This window comes from Pelecanus crispus, chromosome W (assembly GCF_030463565.1).
Source record: "Pelecanus crispus isolate bPelCri1 chromosome W, bPelCri1.pri, whole genome shotgun sequence".
NCBI classification, from domain to species: Eukaryota; Metazoa; Chordata; class Aves; order Pelecaniformes; family Pelecanidae; genus Pelecanus; species Pelecanus crispus.
Window position 1 is genome coordinate 2,189,605 of NC_134675.1, and position 19,906 is coordinate 2,209,510.

The following is a 19,906-nucleotide window of genomic DNA, read 5'->3' on the forward strand; positions in this document are numbered from 1 at the left end:
CGGGGCCGGGAAGGGGGTGGCGGGGAGCTCCAGAGGGCCAGGGGAGTCTGTGCGGCCTGGGCCGCAGGGGGAAGTCGCGGAAGTTTCTCTTTCCTCGCCTCCCCGCAGCCGTCGGGGCCAGGCGGCGGCGGGCGGGCGAGAGCCGGCGGGCGGGCGAGAGCCGGCGGGCGGGCGAGAGCCGTCCCGTGGTCTCCGCCGCCCCCCCACTCCGCGCAGCCGCCCGCGCTCACCTACTTACATGCCCCGCGGTGGGTGCTGAGCTTGCAAGCCACCCCCGGGAGCCAGACCAGGTCGGGTCCGAAGATGCGCTCCGAGGAGGCATAAAAAAAAAAAGAAAGAAAAAAAGAAGAAAAACCAATAAATCAGAGGTGACCCGGACCGGGAGGAGGGTGTCAAATGTGCATTTGGAAGAGAAGAGCGCAGGGGAGAGGGGGAAGGAGGGCGGCGAAGGCAAGCAGAGCAGGGGAAGAGAGCGGCGGCGGGCGGAGCGGGGTGCTCCGGGCGCTGACATTTGCAGGCTGCCCTCCTGATTGGTCCCCGCGCCGAGCTGCTCACCGGTTCATTGAAGTGTTAAGCACCTCCCCGTCTCTCTAAAGGACATTATAATGTAAGAGACCCCCTTTTTAACCACACACCGAATTTTCATTTAGGCTATCTATATATATCTATTTCTTATATATATTTTAAATAACTTAAGGCCGCTAAAATTTGGGGGGGGGGGCAACAGCCTTCGCCCTGGAGCGGTGCGCGATGCTGTCTCACGCCGACCTCCTGGACGCCCGTCTCGGTGAGTTTCCCCTAGGATCCCCCGCACCTCGGCGGCTGCACCGGCGGCGGCGGCGGCGAGCGGGGAGGAAGCCGGGGCAGGAAATTGACAATTTGTTCCTTATTTTACCTTAATGCGATCTAAATGGGCTAATTCCTTTAAAAGTAATTGTACTGTATTAAAGTTAAATTTGATTTAACATCATAGATTCATAGAACCATAGAATCCTAGAATCGTTTAGGTTGGAAAAGCCCTTTAAGATCATCCAGTCCAACCATTAACCTACACTACCAAGTCCACACTAAGCCAATCAAGGGTAGACTAGACTAAACCATGTCCCCAAGTGCCACATCTACCTGTTTTTTGAACGCTTCCAGGGATGGGGACTCCCCCACCTCTCTGGGCAGCCTGTTCCAGTGCTTGACTACCCTTTCCGTAAAGAAATTTCTCCTAATTTCCAACCTAAACCTCCCCTGGCGCAGCTTGAGCCCATTTCCTCTCGTCCTATCGCTAACTACTTGGGAGAAGAGACCAACACCCACCTCACTACAACCTCCTTTCAGGGAGTTGTCGAGAGCAATAAGGTCTCCCCTCAGCCTCCTCTTCTCCAGGCTAAACAACCCCAGTTCCCTCAGCCGCTCCCCATCAGCCCTGTGCTCCAGACCCTTCACCAGCTTTGTTGCCCTTCTCTGGACACGCTCCAGCACCTCAATGTCCTTCTTGTACTGAGGGGCCCAAAACTGGACACAGTATTCCAGGTGCGGCCTCACCATTGCCGAGTACAGGGGCACAATCACCTCCCTGCTCCTGCTGGCCACACTATTCCTGACACAAGCCAGGAGGCTGTTGGCCTTCTTGGCCACCTGGGCACACTGCTGGCTCATGTTCAGCCGGCTGTCGACCAACACCGCCAGGTCCTTTTCGGCCAGGCAGCTTTCCAGCCACAAAGTCTTAAAAAAAAAAAGAGAGGGCGACCTACGGAGTATGTAGATCTACAACGAGTTGTGGATCATTTAATTTCTCTCTCCCCTGTTTTTATATACATACCTACACATTAGTACTATGATGATGATGTTGTTGTTGTTGTTGTTGTTGTTGTTATTATTATTATTATTATTATTATTATTATTATTATTTTAGGACAGATGAGCTCGATGGTATTTACGAAGAAGTTATGGGTGGCCTTTTCCTGCTCGCCTGCTCGCTTTCTTCTCCCCTTTCTTTCGTTTTAAAATATCTGTATCTACCTATTTATGGTTATTCATGTGCTTGTTCAGAGGAGCGGAGGGAGGAGAGGGGAAAGGTGGCCGGGGTGACCGAAGTCCCCGCACATCTGTCAGGAAGTTAAAGCTCCCGGCAGCAGGGCGGCTCGAGTGTTATTTCTTTCTCTCCGTCTCTTTTTTTTACCAGCCCTACTGGAAAACCCAAGCCGAACCCGGCAAAACTTGCCCCCCCCCCCCCCCCGGTCTCGCAAAGAGGAGGTCCGGCAGGGAGCTGGTTATGTAAGCAGGAAGAGGAGCTGCTCCATGTAAAGTTTTCTCTCCCCCGCCCCGAGTTGCGCCGGGCCGCGGGCTATACGCGCCGCGGAGCCGAGCCCGTTGTGCGGGCTGGCGGACGGCCGGGGGGCGGCGAGGGTGGCGGGGCGGACGCGGTGGCAGTGGCTGGATGTCTCTGGCTGGCTCGGTGCGCTGGAAAGCGGCTCTGATGGACACATGCCGGCTGCAGGGGAGTGACCGCAGCTCCTTTGCTTCTGCAGGGATGAAAGATGCGGCCGAGCTGCTGGGACACCGGGAGGCGGTGAAGTGTCGACTGGGCGTAAGGGGCTCGGATCCGGGGCGACACTCGGGAGACATGGCCCCCAACTCGGACACGGTGGAAGGGACCACCCTACTGCCGGGGGAGGACATCACCACGGTGGGTTCCAACCCCAGCTCCTTGGCCGTCAGCGCCAAAGACCCCGACAAGCAGCAAGGCCAGCAGGGCGGCCAGAACCCCAGCCAGGCTGGGCAGCAGCAGGGGCAGCAGAAGCAGAAGCGGCACCGCACCCGCTTCACGCCGGCGCAGCTCAACGAGCTGGAGAGGAGCTTCGCCAAGACCCACTACCCGGACATCTTCATGCGGGAAGAGCTGGCCTTGCGCATCGGCCTCACCGAGTCCCGGGTGCAGGTATGAGCAGCCGCCCCCGCGCAGAGCCCGCCCCCACCGCGCCCGCTGGCCCCTTCCCCAGGCGCACCGACAGCGACGAGGCCAGACGCAACGGGGCGGGGGGGTGTGGGTGCCCCCAAACCTCATCCCAACGGCGGGGGAGGAAACCTACCCCTGAACGCAACAGTTTGCGCAGGAAGACTTTAAACCGCTTCCGCTCCACCAGCCCCTTTACGCACGCGAGACTAAAGCTGTCCCCGCTGGAGGGTGGCGGGGCCGGGGCGGTGCGCCCCGGGGCGTCCTCTTGTCCTCTATCCACCTGCAACGCGGTGGTCCCGAGTGGGATGCGGGCGGAGTTTCCCCCGCTCCACAGCCCAACCCGGAGCAGGAAAGAGTCCGGGGAAGCACAGCCCGAGAGGGGCGAGTCTCAGCCCTCGCAATAGCTCGGCGCTAAGAGGCGAGACAAAACCGCCTGGGAATTGCCCGGTGCGGAGTTCCGGCGGCAGCGAGGCCGCGGCTCTGCCCAAGCGCCCCGCGGGGGGAAGGGGCGGGGGCGCGGGGTCGTTGTCCAAGGTGCTGCCGGAGGCATGGCCGCGGCGCCGCAACCGCCGGGACAGGGCGTCTCCCTGGTCCCCGCCGCCGCTGCCGGGAGGGTCGGGATGGGCGGCGGAGGAAGACACACAGGTTTGTGAAAAGGCACTTCGATAAAAAGCACTTGTATTTGGAATCGGAGTTTCCCCGTACTGGCTTTTATAATGCATGGGGACGGCAGGGATAGCGAGTAACTTCAACACCTAGGGTGTACTTTGTTCTCAAAACACGTATATACACACGTATATATATTTGCACACAGGCGCATAAGAAACCATTTAGTCAAGTAAATGTAAACGAAATTTGGAAAAGGGGGAGATGGATCCAACCGCTAGGCTACTCAGATGCGGCTTTTGTGGGTAGAGGGTTATTTTAGCGACTTTCCGGGCGAGTCTCTTCAGAGGAATGAAAGCGTGTACAATGGAATCATTTGTGGGATGTGTTTTCCCTGCTCAGCACAGTGCACCAGGAATGCCGATGCACTTTACCGGAGCGGGTGTTCAAAATCCCTCTCGGTAAGCCTAGGCTCCTCAGCTAAATAAAGACACATCAAAAGAAATCCCCAAATGAACGTTTTTATGAACAGAAACTGACTCCGTTCTCGAATGCGACAGAAAATGCACGACTGCTTTTAAAAAGTAAAACAATTTGACTCAGCCTACACAGGACTATAATTAGTTTAAATTAAGAATGAAATTAGATTCACAAATAAAATATAATTGTACAACTGACTCTATGAGAAAAGAAAACGGGGTCTATTAAACTTTATTGGTTTTCCCAAAGGTTAATGATACCAATTTCAATATTAGGAGTGTGGTAAATGAAGTAAAATATAAAATTGAAATAGTTATTTTCTAACAGTACATTAAAGAAATTCGTAGGAAGAAAGACAAAGCGTTTTAATGGTCTCAGCATAATCTTAAACCAATGATAATAGCTCGAGACTGCTGATAAAAACAGTTTAATAGAGTGGAAATTTAAATATTTTTTTACAATAATATTCTGTAGTTTAAAAAGTAATCAGATCAACATAACCTTCTTAATTAACACTTCAAAATTATTAACATTATGTAATCCAAGACAAAATAATTTATGTAAAATGTATTTACTTCACAATCACTGTGTCAGTGCTCTTTGACCAAATTTAAATTAAATATTAATTGGTTTATGTTCTTATACAAGTACTTCTTTATAATTAACAGATTGCCTACACATTCCTTGCAGTATGTGGGCTCCACACTGATTAAGGAATGATTAAGGCTGTATATGTTTTTAAGGGCTTTAGATGCCAGAATAAATGACCTCTTTCCTCCTTTTAGGTCTATATTTGATGTATATGATACATTTAAATAATTATTAAAGCGGCTGGTGCTTAAACGGGAGTCCAATTGCTCTCTGATATTGCTCCGCTTTTCAGGCTGGTATAATAAAACCATTCTTTTTATAGCATGCCATTATTAGAAACCAATTTCAGAATTATTTATAACCTGGAATGTCTTATTAAACAGCAACGCAAGAATCATGCAAATTACGCGATCAAATGCAATATAATAAGCATAATCATTAGTCTCTAGCACGGATTAATTAACTTTCAATATTTTATTTACATAAAAAACAAACCAGTGAAATAACTTCTGCACAGTCAGGCTTGCCTTTCAATATTTTATACGAACAAAAATAATGTGCTGTAATTCCATTGACTGTGTCCCCCACAATGGTACCGTCACCTGCCACATCTTAATAGGGGACAAGCTGAGAGTATTTTCTAGTTTGCTAATGGAATGAGAAATTGCATTTTCTTCCTCTCCCAGCACTATTAAAGTGTAATGAATTCGGCCCAGAGTTCATGGCTGGCTGATCGAAATGAACCTGAGATCTGAGCTTTAATACAGATTTCCTACCAAATCTTCACATTAATCATCCACTGGATTCCAATGAGATCTTCATAAAGCCTTGGCTCCTAAAAAAAATGAGAAGTTATATTCTCTCCCCTTCTCTCTCTCTCTATTTCTAACCCATTTATAGATGGGGAATTAAATGAGCTATATATTTTAAAATACATTTACAGTATGTCTATATTACTGTAACAGCAGATATCATCAAGGCAGATTTTTAGATTCCAACCTCTATCAGATTCTCACTGTTATATTAATAATTTTCAGGGGCTAGTTGCATTTTAAAAGGAGACCAAAGTTGCCAAATGCTCGTGGTTAATATATTTCTAGAGCTGTCATGTGTGCATTTTCAAAAACTCCTCCAGTTTTTCCCCGTGTTTTAATCTGTCATGCACTAGTTTTCAACTGGAAACATTCACATTTTAAAAGCATATGCAGCATAGCTATGAACTGAGGCGATCAGACCTGATGGAGATTCTTTACAACACCAGTAAACCATGAAACATAAAAAGATTTTGTAGCCACAATTTAACTATTAACCCTAAAACATAACTGAATGCGATTTTTCGATTATCCATATACCATTTAATTCCTTAATGGCTGTTCATTCCCGCTAATGGGCGCCGTATTTCTCAGTTTAGGTATGTAGCATTAAACGACAAACTCCAACAGGTCCGAGCATTGCGTTAATCTGGATTTCAAGTGGACACGTTTTTCCCCCCATAACAAACATTCCGGTGCTTTCGGTAACGGTGCAGCGAGACCCACGAAATTATCCCTGCCGGCATCATGAACATCCGCTTACCTAATCCACCTTTGTTTAAAAAAAAAAAAAACCCAAACAAATGCGGGAGGTTTGGCCGGAGGGTTTTCTTCCCGCGGAGCAGCCCCGGGACCTGAGCGGCGCCGGGCTTGGGGGCTCCGATGCCGGCTCGGGAGTGCTTCCACGCAGGGGCAAGAGCCGTGGGCCGCGCGTTTATTTTTGTTTTGTGTATTGTTTTTTTCAGGGGGAGGCCAGGCACCTCTCCCGGAGCCTCCTCCTGAGCGAGGGAGGCTACAGACAGCTCAATCCCGGGACAGACACATCGATCTCTTCCGTTATAAAAATGTTCCAGCGGCTTCATTAACCCGCCATCGGGACACGCGTGGGGCTACAGCGGGGCCATGAGTGTGAAGAGCGGGCGTGGGAGAGACAATGGCCGGGGAGGGGTCTTGGGGGGGGCGACAGGAGACAAGGAAGGCCGTGACAGGTACCGAGAGGAGCGGGCGGAGGGTTGGGGAGGGAGTAAATCCCGTTTAACCGAACCGCACCTTCATAAAAGGTTCGCCTCGGTCGCACCGACGGGCGCAGAAATCGTTGACACCAGCAACACCGAGCCCTCCTCTCTGGCGGTGCCAGCGAGCCCCGGGGGCGGGGGCCCCGCTCTCCGGGAGGGCCGGGCAGCCGCGGGCCCCGGCCGGGCCCTGCCGAGGGACCCACTCCCGCGTTGCTCCCTACCGCCGTCCCGCCGGGTACGGCCGCGGCGCGGGTGTCGCTAACGGTGTGTGTCGCTGCCCGCCGCCCGCAGGTCTGGTTCCAGAACCGGCGGGCCAAGTGGAAGAAACGCAAGAAGACCACCAACGTCTTCCGCGCCCCGGGCACGCTGCTGCCGACGCCGGGGCTGACGCAGTTCCCTTCGGCCACCGCCATGGGCGACAGCCTCTGCTCCTTCCACGCCAACGACACCCGCTGGGCCGCCGCCGCCATGCCGGGCGTGTCGCAGCTGCCGCTGCCGCCGGCGCTGGGCCGGCAGCAGGCCATGGCGCAGTCCCTCTCCCAGTGCAGCCTGGCGGCCGGGCCGCCGCCCAACTCCATGGGCCTCTCCAACAGCCTGGCCGGCTCCAACGGCGCCGGGCTGCAGTCGCACCTCTACCAGCCCGCCTTCCCCGGCATGGTGCCCGCCTCCCTGCCCGGCCCCAGCAACGTGACGGGCTCGCCCCAGCTCTGCAGCTCCCCGGACAGCAGCGACGTGTGGCGGGGAACCAGCATCGCCTCCCTCCGCCGCAAAGCACTAGAGCACACAGTCTCCATGAGCTTCACCTAATGGGCACCGCCGCCAACGCCACCGCCTGCCCCGCGCCCCCGGCCCGCCTCCCCTCCCTCCCCTCACCTGACTTATCAGGGAGTCGACTCAGGATCTGAAATCAGACGCCAACTGACTGGTTTGTGGGCCGAGAAACACCCCTCCACCCCCCGTACACACCCCCTCCGACCCCCGCGGCCCGGCCTGGCCCGCCTGGCGGCCACCTCTCCCCGGCAGCGGAAGGACTCGCCGGGCCCCGGGGCCTCCCCGAGCCCGGCTCGGCCCTGCCTCCCTCGCCAAAACCCGGCGCACCCGCCGGCCGCCCGCCCGGCTTTGCAAAGAAACGCGGTTTGAGTCTTTTTTTTTTTTTTTTTTTTTGGGGGGGGGGGGGGTGTTTGTTTTGTTTTGTTTTGTTTTAATTTAAGAGCAGTGATCTGCCGCCGGCCCCGTCCGCAGCGAGGGCAGGGGCCAGACGGCGCCCGATCCGAGGGCGCCGTCGGGGGGTGGCCGGGCGGGTTCGTGGAGCGGTACGAAGACCCCAGAAGGAAACAAATCCATTTTGATAAAGCATTTATAAGCGAGAGAGGAAAAATAAAAAAAAAAGGTAATGTTTCTTTTTGTAAAACACATAAAAAAAAGAGCAAACCAAAAAAAGGCAAAAGAACTTCCCTTTTTCAGATCTTTGATTTCGTGACAGTCGAGTTGCCAATCTGCCCCACGTTTATTTACGCATATATTTACGTTCCTGCTGCTATTGTCCCTCCTGTATCTTCCACTGCCGCCAGCGGAGGCTTCCGCCGCGGCTGCGGCCCCCGCCCCACCCGGCCCGGCCCCGCGGCCCGCCCGCCTGCATGTGCCGGTCATCCCGCCGCAGGGCAGGGACACTGGAGGGATGAACAAACGATGTGAAATAGGATGTTTTGTGTAGATAAAGCATTCTTGTTACATACTGGTCGATTCGTGATACGTTTTAACTTAGCTAATACAAAACATATTATTTGACTTTTCCGAACACGTTTATATCAAGTTAATGTAAATGAATAAATAAAATCATTTTCAGTATGTGATATGAAGAATTATGGGGTTTGGTGTGGCGTGTGATGTATGAGAGGTATCTTGAACCGCAGGCAAAAAAAAGAGGAGAAAAAAAAAAAGACAAGACTTCCTTCTTACTTGGGGATTCACTGATTCCTTTGTCATACGTTTGGGAATGGTTTGCTTGCTTGAACTTTGCATTGAAGCCTTTAATTTGTCTCAATTTTAATACTTCATGATTAATAAACTTTTGTTAATCTTTCTGCGTAATTGGCCTTTAAACTGCAAGAAACAAAAAGTTCCGCTGCGAAGCAAGGCAGAGGTGAAGAGTGAGAGGGACCGGGGACACCTGGGCCGGCCCGGCAGCGAGCACCGCCCATCCCGGAGAGCCGCGGGGCCGGTGCGAGGCCGGGGACGAAGGCTGAGATTGCAACGGGAGCGGGAGCGGAGGGGCACTTTGCCTCAGACCTTTTTGCTGGCTCTGAAATGAGTGCGTGGCTGCTGGCGGGGCTAATCCCACGGAAGAGGGATATACTCCCCTTTGATGTAATCCCTTCCAAACTTTGACACGGGAAAAAAGTGCAGGACTTTGGCAAGCATCTTACAGCCCGGTTTGGGTTTATATTTTTCTTTTTATCCCCTCTCCTTTCTTTTTTTAATGCAATGCACTGATGTCCTGGTTTCGGCTGGGATAGAGTTAATTTTCTTCCTAGCAGCAGGCATAGTGCTGTGTTTTGGATTTAGTAGGAGAAGAATGTTGATAACATGCTGATGTTTTTAGTTGTTGCTGAGTACTGCTTATGCTAGTCAAGGACTTTTTCAGCTTCCCATGCTCTGCCAGGCGCACAAGAAACTGGGAGGGGGCACAGCCAGAATAGTTGATCCAAACTGCCCAAAGGGCTATTCCATACCATATGACGTCATGCTCAGTATATAAACTGGGGGGGGGTGGCTGGGGAGCAGCGATCGCTGCTCGGGAACTGTCTGGGTATCGGTCGGCGGGTGGTGAGCAATTGCATTGTGCATCACTTGCTTCGTGTATCATTATTATTATTATCATTATTATACTGTTACTATTAGCATTACTATTTTACTTTATTTCAATTATTAAACTGTTCTTATCTCAACCCAGGAGTGTTTCTCACTCTTACTCCTCCGATTCTCTCCCCCATCCCATCGGGGTAGGGGGAGTGAGCGAGCGGCTGCGTGGTACTGATTTGCTGGCTGGGGCTAAACCACGACAACTGAGATCTCTTCCCCTTATACATCAATTGCGCACCTCTTAATTACACGCCTGAGAGTGCCTGACTCCATAGGCACCCGCAGAAGGGTCCTTGCCTGCTCCAAAGTGCATATTACTTATGCATATTTAATTTAAAACAGAAATAAAAGGAGAATAAATTATTGGAGATCCAGGCTGGGAGTGAGTCCGCTGGGGGTCACCTGAGAAAGCAGCCCTGCGCCCTTCTGCAGGAGCCTGCTAGCCCGGGTGCCAAAACAACCCAGGACGCTCATCCTGAGGTAAGCCAGGCCAGGCAAGACAGGTCCTGTACCATAATCTGTACCTGGGGTAAGAAGGTCCCTCCTTCCAACCCTCCCTCTACTCCCCAGCCTGGCCTTGGGCCAAGCAGTTGCTCCTCTGCGCCTGGGCTTGGCTCTGAGTTTGAAATTTGTGATCAGTTTAGATCAGCTCTCAAAGATGTGGGCACATGGGGTGTGTACGGAGCAGGGCTGGTCAGCGTGCCCCCAGCCCCCCTATCCCACAGGTGCCCCTGCATGGGCCAAGGGGAGAAGGGGAGTGGCGCATGCATCCCACAGCGGTGCCTTCCCTGTGCTGTGGCCCACCGGGAGGAAAAGCAGGTCTCCACTTACATGCAGAGGCATGCAAATCTCACTCTGCTTCTCCCAAATGTATGGAAGGTTGTTTACAAGCATGTAATTTTTACAGCTGCTTTATATTGCTATAAGCAAGACAGCTTTATGATGTAGGAATGTCATAAAGTGCAGTATGGAAGATCTTTAAAAAATATGTGCTTTTTAATGGTAGAGGAAAATGCGCGCTCTGACTGGGGGCAGGGGACTGAGATGCAACCTGTAAGATCCAAATCTTGACACTGAATGTTGCAAATCTATGGAAGGGGCCTTACAAAAGTCCTTCTGGTTAATTCTCGCTCCTAAATCATCCATAATTTCCTCTATATTGTAATGCAACTGTTGTCCTGGTTATGAGCAAAGCTTTTTGATCCTACCGAACTTCGATACAACATTTGTTTCCATGGCAATAGATCTTCATGTTCTGAGTCCTTGAGATTTTTGAAATTATATGTACCCTTAGCACCAGCTGAAGCTTTGCAACATAAAACATCTAACATGACACTCTTATGTCTTTAACATGGATGAAAGGAAGGTGACTGCAGGTTTCACTCATACATGTTACAGGTTGTATGTGAATGATTTTATTACAAAATCTCACCCTCACTGATATTAAAAGATAAAAATTAAACAGCACTGACTAGTTCTACCTAACAACAGGAACAGCTTTACTTCATTCACATAAAGCAATCAAAATAAATGAATGAATTTCATATAAATCAAGAGGGAACATTTATGCCAAATAACAATTAGCCTATTACTGACTAAGTAGCTAACACCAGGCACTGGGACTGTTACAAGCTGGGCTTAATTGGTTACATTAAGGTGCATTTTAACTTTGAGCAATTCCATCCAGCTTGTAAATAGACTGAGATTTACGTTTGTATATATGGATTCATTTCCACACCAGCACATATCCACATAGGTTTACTTCCCTCTAAACACAACATCACCTCTAATGTCTAAGGAATATACATAATGATAATGTCACTGAACCTTTCATTTGCTCTCTTGATGAAATGCTTTGACACTCTCTCTCTCTCCTCTCTTCCTCCCCTCAAATCCCCCTGGAAGGCAGAATCTGCTCTTACCTGCTGCTGGAGATTGCATTCACCGAGCAAATTGGAAGAAAGTTTGTGCAAGGCAAGGGATCAGATAACATTGCAGCACAGCTTATATTATTCTACTAGCAGCAATGATCCCTGCTCCTAGAAATGAAAATGTCGTTTAATTTGTGTTGTGGTCTTTAAATTTTCATTTTTCAGAATAAACATCTCCGCACATAAAAATGTATCTTGCAGTAATGGAGGTATGGTAGTTAACCTGTCAGTTGAAAGTATGTAACCTTCCTGTTCTCCTTTTCATGATAAAGGTAATCTCATCTGAGGGCATTTATGTGAAGAAATAACAGCATGGCATGGTGAAACCACTGGCTCATTAATCCTGGCATCTACTTCCTGCAGGGCTTCTTGATTAGTTGGATTCATTCATTGGGTATTTCAGAGTTTTTGATTTCTCACCACTGGCTAGGTTCACTGAGTTCAGGCTAAATTGAGCCAGAAACAATGTTTATTAGTAATTTTGTAATACAGACTACCCTAATAATTCAGTACAAATATCTTATCTGAAATATATCCATTCACCCTAACACCTAATGCAGTTTGCAGCTGTGTTCAGAGAGAACTGAGAGAACACAAGTGACTGGGCATGTATTTTCTAAATTATTAATATGAGAGCTAATAGCAAACTCCTCTTCATTTCCAATGCTGGAATTAAGATCCTTTTTTTTTTTAAAGCAAGCCCTGACACAGAGGGGACCACCTCCCGTCTGCCATTAAGGCTGAGCTCAGACCAGTTGGTCTGGAAAGCACAGCCTATTTAGCCTTTCAGCATAAAGACAAAAGGGAGAACAAAGGAATTTTAGTTTTTCCCTCATGTGTGCTATAAACATAGGAAAAATCTAAACACTGCAAAAGGAAAAGGAACAGAAATCCTCAGAAATTAGCATCCTGTAATGTCACAGATCTATCTCAACTGCTTGATAGCTGTAATAGAGTTACAGCTTGGACAAAAGGGACAAAGAAGCAAAGGCCCTGATCTTGCAGCCTGTGAGTTCAGCAGATGCATGTGTGAAGATTTGCGGGATCAGTGCTCAAAATTGTTCTGCCAGAAAGCTTTCCCCCATTTTGTAAACTCTCTTTTCTAAAAGAAATGAGAGGACCACATACAGACCACATTAAAAAGTTTGACCGCAGCTTGTACCACATTGGCTCATCCAGTCATAGGTAAGAGCCGGGGCCTGAAAGCCAGTTTAACTTTATGAACATATGCAATGTACCCAAAAATCTCTGGGCAAGACAGCTGACAGCCATGGCTTAACTCAGAGAAGCAGAATTTGCCCCAAAAGACGTAGGACCCACAGGCTCCTTTTAAACATCATGGACTGATCATCACCCATGACAGTGATGCAACTGTAAGAGGAAAACTGATGGGTGGTGGTGGAGGGGGCGGGTAGGGACAGCACAGTTTTAATTTTTCACCTCATCACGACAAGAATAGCAGCAAGAGCCAGAGGGGCTGGTTGTGCCCAGGACATGGTAGGGGACTCTCTTTGATTAACCATCATTTTATTTGAATAGTGCTCAGGGGTTGCATTAATAGCCACGTAAAGCCCTATGGGATATTTACATCTACTCCTCAGAGAAAAAACTGCAGGAGGGTGTCTCTCTTTTCACGCTCCTCAGAGCCAGGGCTCATGCACAGATGAGCCTGTCTTTGTCTTCCACCTGGGATGTTGTACAATGGTACGGGTGGGAGGTTGCCTCTCTTATTTGCCAATAAATTGTGCCTGTTTCAGCTTCTCCCAAGACCATCTTTGAGGCTCAAAAGCTCTGCTTCACTTTTACATTGCATCGTTCATCATGTCCTGGTTTTGGCTGGGACAGAGTTAATTTTCTTCCTAGTAGCAGGCATAGTGCTGTGTTTTGGATTTAGTAGGAGAAGAATGTTGATAACACACTGATGGTTTAGTTGTTGCTCAGTACTGCTTATGCTAGTCAAGGACTTTTCAGCTTCCCATGCTCTGCCAGGGGCACAAGAAGCTGGGAGGGGGCACAGCCAGAATAGTTGATCCAAACTGACCAAAGGGCTATTCCATACCATGTGACGTCATGCTCAGTATAGAAACTGGGGGGGTTGGCCGGGGAGCAGTGATCGCTGCTCGGGAACTAGCTGAGTATCAGTCAGCGGTTGGTGAGCAATTGCATTGGGCATCACTTGCTTTGGTTATTGTTATTATTATTATATTGTTATTATCATGACTATTTTACTTTATTTCAATTATTAAACTGTTCTTATCTCAACCCAGGAGTGTTTCTCACTCTTACTCCTCCGATTCTCTCCCCCATCCCACTGGGGCAGGGGGAGTGAGCGAGCGGCTGCGTGGTGCTTAGTTGCTGGCTGGGGCTAAACCACGACAATCAACACTTATGCTTAAAAAAATTTTTCAGAGCTAAAATTACACTTTTACGAATTTTGAAATCTGCCAGAGGAGAATTGGTCTCTGAGAGGAAGGAATCCAGAGACGTTTGTGCAGGATTTGCCATTCGAGATTACACAACTGTTCTGCAGAGATCCTTATCCTCCTTTGAAGGTTGAGAGGGAAAATGCAGAATATGCTTAATACACTGTCTGTGAGGGTGACCTTCTCTCCTGACCCCCATACACAGTTTGTGCCTTGGAGTATGAAGTTTGATTAGCCTTTTCTTGCAGCACTGGAAGCATCATGGTAGTGATCCAAAAAGTACTTCAGAAAAAAAACAAACAACGGACTTTTTCTCACTGATCTCCCACTACATTCATAAGCTGATGATGCACCCTGTAAGGACACATTTCTATTTTACTGGTTTCAATTTATTGCCCTTTAATATAATTTAAGTGGAAGCTATGATTCCCTGTGGCTCCTTTACAAGCTTTTAAGGTTTATTTTTTTGTTAACATTTTAAAGAGCATTTCAGAATGACTACGAGCACCCTCCTCTATTTTTGGTATCTAATAATTAAGAGGAAGCACCATCCCCTGTTTCAAGGCATAAACATTACTTTATAATGAAATTCCTATGTACTGGAAGCATGTGATGTTGAGCTTCCTGCCTTATACCACAGCCCAGGCAAAACTTGATTTGACTATAACACAAGGACTCCCCATGTCATTGTTTCCAGAGGATTTGGTTGTGCCACAGTCACAGTTAATGTAAGTCAATGATACACCGAGTGAGCAGAAGACATGATATTCAAAGAGGGCATAGCATTGTCTAGGTGCTCTTTGCCACAACCATGGCCACTACACAGTGCTGTTTGGTGTCCTCTGGGCCCCTGAGGCCAGGACGCACTCAGGGAGTCCCTAGGAGGGAGGGGACTCTCATTTCAGCAATGTCACCCGGCTTACAGGCTCATGTCGTTAAGCAGATATCCACTGAATTCAGATTTATAAACAAAACCGAGTGTAAAAAGATATTTCAGTAGCTACATGGCCACAAAATGTCACCAGAAATTAACCAGCTTTGCCCTTTCAACTGGAGAACAAAATGAGAAGTTTACAGAAGGTCAGACATATAAAAATGCATTGAGATGAACAGGGAAGAATATTAAATTACTAAATAAAGAATTACACTTGGTACAGTTGGTGGCTCTAAACTTTGTGTCCGTTATGAGCAATAATTAACACCCACAACTGTATTTGTTGTCAGCTTGTGTTCTTATCTTCAGGTCTTGGTAGCAAATAAATTACTCATGCTTTATTCTTGAAATTTTAATGATTATAAGAAATACTCAATGATAATTCCACTATATTTTATATTACTGTCACTTCACCCTTTCTGCTTTAACTTCTGTGCAATTTTAAGCTCAGGTTTGCTATGAACTGTGACCGGACAGATCCCCATAGAGGTGGGGAATCCTGCTGGGGCTCTGAGGGACCCCATCTAGGTAAAGACAGCTACAATAGAGATGCTTTCTAAAGGATGCAGGATCCTGTGTTATTAGCTGATTGCTCCGGTCTTTCTTAGTATCTCACACAAGAAGCTGCTGCCTCTGACCCACTCATCACGTGGTTTGTATCCTCACTTAAATCAGACCTTTCTCATTTCCGTTGGAGATGATTCTTGTCCCTTCTACAATAAATTACTCTAATAGTCTTTCATTCATTACCTCCTCCTCTCTTAGCCTCTCCAGTAGGGTGTAAATCTGTACATTTCATTCGTGGATGTTATAGTCAGTCAATTACACCCAAAATATAAAGCCAGCCTGTTACTTGTTGATGCCTTCCATACACATCCTTCTTTATGTTATAACTCTGACAGCAGCTGGTTACACCGTTACTTGCTAAATGAAAGCATCCAGTATTGCAGGTATTTTTTTGAAAAGCGTCTAAGTGTCTTAGTACCTAAGTCTCCTCTTCAAAGTAATGTAGGCTGCCAAGTTCCATCAATTTTAATCCTCTTATCTTCACCAGCTTCTTATCAAACTCCACGACTAGTTCAGAATTTTCTTCTTTATTAAATAACATCCTCTGAACTTGTTCTGTCCAAAGTCTCTATCAATACGCAAATCTCTTCATTAATTGCACTGCTCTGATCCTGGCCGCCTTTGATGTCGCAGTTGCCCACTTGTTCTTTCTACCAAGTGCTCTTTCTACCAAGCCACAAAGTCCCATTTCATCTTTAAATCTCATCTTGATCCTTATATTTTACCTCTAGCTTCGGAATGACTTTCTGAGTAAAGCGATTTGGGATCCTCCACGTGAAAGATTATCTACCTGCCTGCTCCTACTTTCACTGATGCCTCTAGGATTTTGACACGTCACATACTCTTCTGATTTAACTGTGTGAATCACACCAGGTGAAAAAGGATTTAGCACACCATTCCTGGCTGTGCCTTTTGCCCTCACCTTCTGCCATCATCATGTGTGCCACTCCAGTGGTGAATTTCCTTGAAATGACTTTGATACATCTAGGTCATGTCTAGGTCTTCTCATTTCCAAACTGGCAGAAAAAAATCAAATGAGCTGGCACTTGACCCATCAGCAAATAATTTATTGGCAAAAGGCTTCCTCATTCTACATACTCAGGGAAGTTTTAAATGGCCCTGCCTCATATCAGGGTCTGTGCAGCAGTGGAAAATCGCAAAGGCATCCTGTTTGCCTCAGCACAAGTTTCTTGAGAGGCTTCCAGGGAAGCAGCTTGACTGGCAAAGGCAGTCAGAGTCCCATTTGCGCCCTGGCCAAGCTACACTGGCCAGAGTAGCTGCGCGTGGGGCCAGGCCATTACTTCCACACCTTTTGAGAGACTAACATCGTCTTGGGAGTACCTGGACAGGATGCCTCTGCTTATGGCTGAGTCTGCCCTGCCTTGCACAAGAATGCAACGTATGAAAATTTCTCTCAGTTTTGCATTCCTGTGGAGAAATAGCCATAATGCAGCACGTTGTACAGACCTACAATGTGCTGCATTTAAGCATTGACAGCTGACATGTTGGCAGCTAGAGCGTTCCTGACTTGTTGAATTGCTCTTTGACTGCTTTCCTTTACAGCATTATCCCAGAGAACAAGCAGCTTTCACTTACCTTGGCTTTACCAAGGATTATAGCAGCATTCCTGCATTTACTAAAGGTGGGTTTGCATTTTCACACATTCCCAGTTGGTTTGGGTGCCTGCATTGATGCACCTGGGGATGATTTTCAAGGTGGTGGTACCTGAAACTCCTCAAGACTTATGCTGGAGTTGTTGGTGCCCAGGCTCTCTGAATATCAGATTCTCAGGTTGTTGCATAGGTCATTGGACCCTGGAGGCATGTAGAAAATCCTTAAATACTCTTAAAGTTTATTCTTATGGGCTGAATTCAGACTGCAGTTTATAGTCATTTGGGGAGAGGACGATAGGCACAAGAGATGGGTGACAGGCTTTCACAGCAGGGTGAGGAGACCCTGTTCCTCTCCATTACCTAAGTGGGGGACCAGGCTGCAGCAGCCTTGCTCCAAATCACTCCTTGCTGGCTTCATTTTAGGTACCATAGCATGTTCAAATGTCCTAAATTTCACCAGTATCCCTGTGCTCACTTGGGGCATGTCTCTGAGAACTCTAAAGAGTGCCAAGAATAAGCCAACAGGAAATACAAAACACCAGGTTTATGCTGAATTTAGGTTGTCCGTAGATGGCTCAGTGTGACTCGGGTGCCGCTGCAGGACTTAGTCTTGCGTACTGGGATCCAGTTACAACTGCCAGGGCTTGGAGTCCAAAATGCAATCCCAGACATGATTCACTGGCCTGGAGTTGTATTTGGTGAGTAATAATATCAATTCCAGAATCTTACTATGGTTTATTAGCATGTGAGCTGATTCACATTGCCACAGAAAACCCTTGATTGCATATGAATGTTATTATGCTATCAACCGCTTCTGATACCTCACATTTTTTTCTATTTTCTCCCTCCTAATCTTTTTTTTTAGGCCAACAACCCTGCTTCAATGCCAGCATTTGCCTTTCTAATAATGTAACTATTTACTGCATCAATGTGCTCTACTCTCATTTCACGTTGTCACATTCTCCACAATAATTTTCAAATAATAAAATTGTCAAAACCCTCAGTGAGAAATTTCTACCAGAGGGAAAGTGAGAAATGCAAATGGTGCAGACTGGTTACCATGAAAAGGCACAGAGACTGAAGTCATGCTGTGCCTCTTCAGTGTCATCTCCTTCTGGACTCAGGCTGAGACACTCAGACCATATGTGCTAGAAAAGCAGATGCTTGTTTTATCTTGCCATGTGTTTTTTCCATATAGATGCTGAAGTTTGCTCTGAATCCCTCTGGACAGCTCTGCACTGTGTTTCCATCATCATCTTCTGTTTCTTTCAGTCTACAGAGTTCACTATCTTCAGCGACAAATGTCCATGCAGTGACCAGTTAATTATTATAAACACAGGAATCACTTGCATTGAGTTATATCTCCATGACTGAGCTAGTCTGACTTAGGCTAAATGGCTTTAACTGGATCAAACGCACTAGATAAAGGAGAAGCAAAAATAACTGAGTATGCTGAATGGGGTATTTGTTATCAGCAAAAATCAAATGTTTCCCTGAGCTCAGTCCCCAAACAACTCTATCTACAGCTGCTCACAGTTGCTTTGTCTTTGTCAAGGTGGTCCTTCAGAATAAAAAAATAGGCCAGGTTTGCAGTGCCTTGTCAGAGCCCTCCCACTGCATGGCCTCTGCAGGCTGTGGCAGCCCAGGACATGCTACAGCCATCACGCTCGGGGAAGGGAAGAAAAGGAGTTTTAGAAAGAATGGTATAGAATCATAGAATCGTTTAGGTTGGAAAAGACCTTTAAGATCATCCAGTCCAAACATTAACCTAACACTACCAAGTCCACCACTAAACCAGTTAAGGGTAGAGTAGCAATTTCATGTTTCCTGGCTTGGTGGCTGGATTATTTTTAATGAAAGTAAAAACTAGGAATCATTAAGGTTGGAAAGGATCTCTAAGATCATCAGTCCAACCATCAACCCAACACCACCATGCCCACTAAACCTTGTCCCCAAGTGCCACGTCTACCTGTTTTTTGAATGCTTCCAGGGATGGGGACTCCACCACCTCTCTGGGCAGCCTGTTCCAATGCCTGACTACCCTTTCTGTGAAGAAATTTCTCCTAATATCCAACCTAAACCTCCCCTGGCGCAGCTTGAGCCCATTTCCTCTCCTCCTATCACTAACTACTTGGGAGAAGAGACTAACACCCACCTCACTACAACCTCCTTTCAGGTAGTTGTAGAGAGCGATAAGGTCTCCCCTCAGCCTCGTCTTCTCCAGGCTAAACAACCCCAGTTCCCTCAGCCGCTCCCCATCAGCCCTGTGCTCCAGACCCTTCACCAGCTTTGTTGCCCTTCTCTGGACACGCTCCAGCACCTCAATGTCTTTCTTGTAGTGAGGGGCCCAAAACTGGACACAGTATTCCAGGTGAGGCCTCACCAGTACTGAGTACAGGGGCACAATCACCTCCCTGCTCCTGCTGGCCACACTACTGACACAAGCCAGGATGCTGTTGGCCTTCTTGGCCACCTGGGCACACTGCTGGCTCATGGTCAGCTGGCTGTCTACCAACACCCCCAGGTCCTTTTCAGCCAGGCAGCTTCCCAGCCACTCTTCCCCAAGCCTGTAGCGTTGCATGGGGTTGTTGTAACCCAAGTGCAGGACCCGGCACTTGGCCTTGTTAAACCTCATACAGTTGACCTCAGCCCATCGGTCCAGCCTGTCCAGGTCCCTCTGCAGGGCCACCCTATCCTCGAGCAGATCAACACTCCCATCCAGTTTGTGTCCTGGTTTTGGCTAGGATAGAATTAATTTTCTTCCTAGTAGAATCATAGAATACTTCAGGTTGGAAGGGACCTTGAGAGATCATCGAGCCCAACCCCCCTGCAGTAAGCAGGGATTGAACCTGTGAACTTGGCGTTATTAGCACCATGTTCTAACCAACTGAGCTAACCCGGC

General features: G+C 48.0%; 1 protein-coding gene across 1 annotated transcript; it reads left to right on the forward strand.

Annotated features, from left to right (window-relative positions):
* Nucleotides 1-750: 750 nt before the first annotated feature.
* Nucleotides 751-7,481, forward strand: LOC142596539 (homeobox protein orthopedia-like). The gene is made up of 3 exons (XM_075725696.1): nucleotides 751-787; nucleotides 2,523-2,932; nucleotides 6,966-7,481. The coding sequence occupies exons 1-3, from the start codon at nucleotides 751-753 to the stop codon at nucleotides 7,479-7,481; spliced, it is 963 nt and encodes a 320-aa protein (XP_075581811.1).
* Nucleotides 7,482-19,906: the final 12,425 nt, after the last annotated feature.

What these genes read in the sequence shown, in the direction of transcription:
- LOC142596539 (XM_075725696.1), top strand. Translation starts at nt 751, where the DNA reads ATGCTGTCTCACGCCGACCTCCTGGACGCCCGTCTCG. An exon ending in CCTCCTGGACGCCCGTCTCG is followed by an intron (nt 788 to 2,522) that starts GTGAGTTTCCCC and finishes TTGCTTCTGCAG; the next exon opens with GGATGAAAGATGCGGCCGAG. An exon ending in TCACCGAGTCCCGGGTGCAG is followed by an intron (nt 2,933 to 6,965) that starts GTATGAGCAGCC and finishes CGCCGCCCGCAG; the next exon opens with GTCTGGTTCCAGAACCGGCG.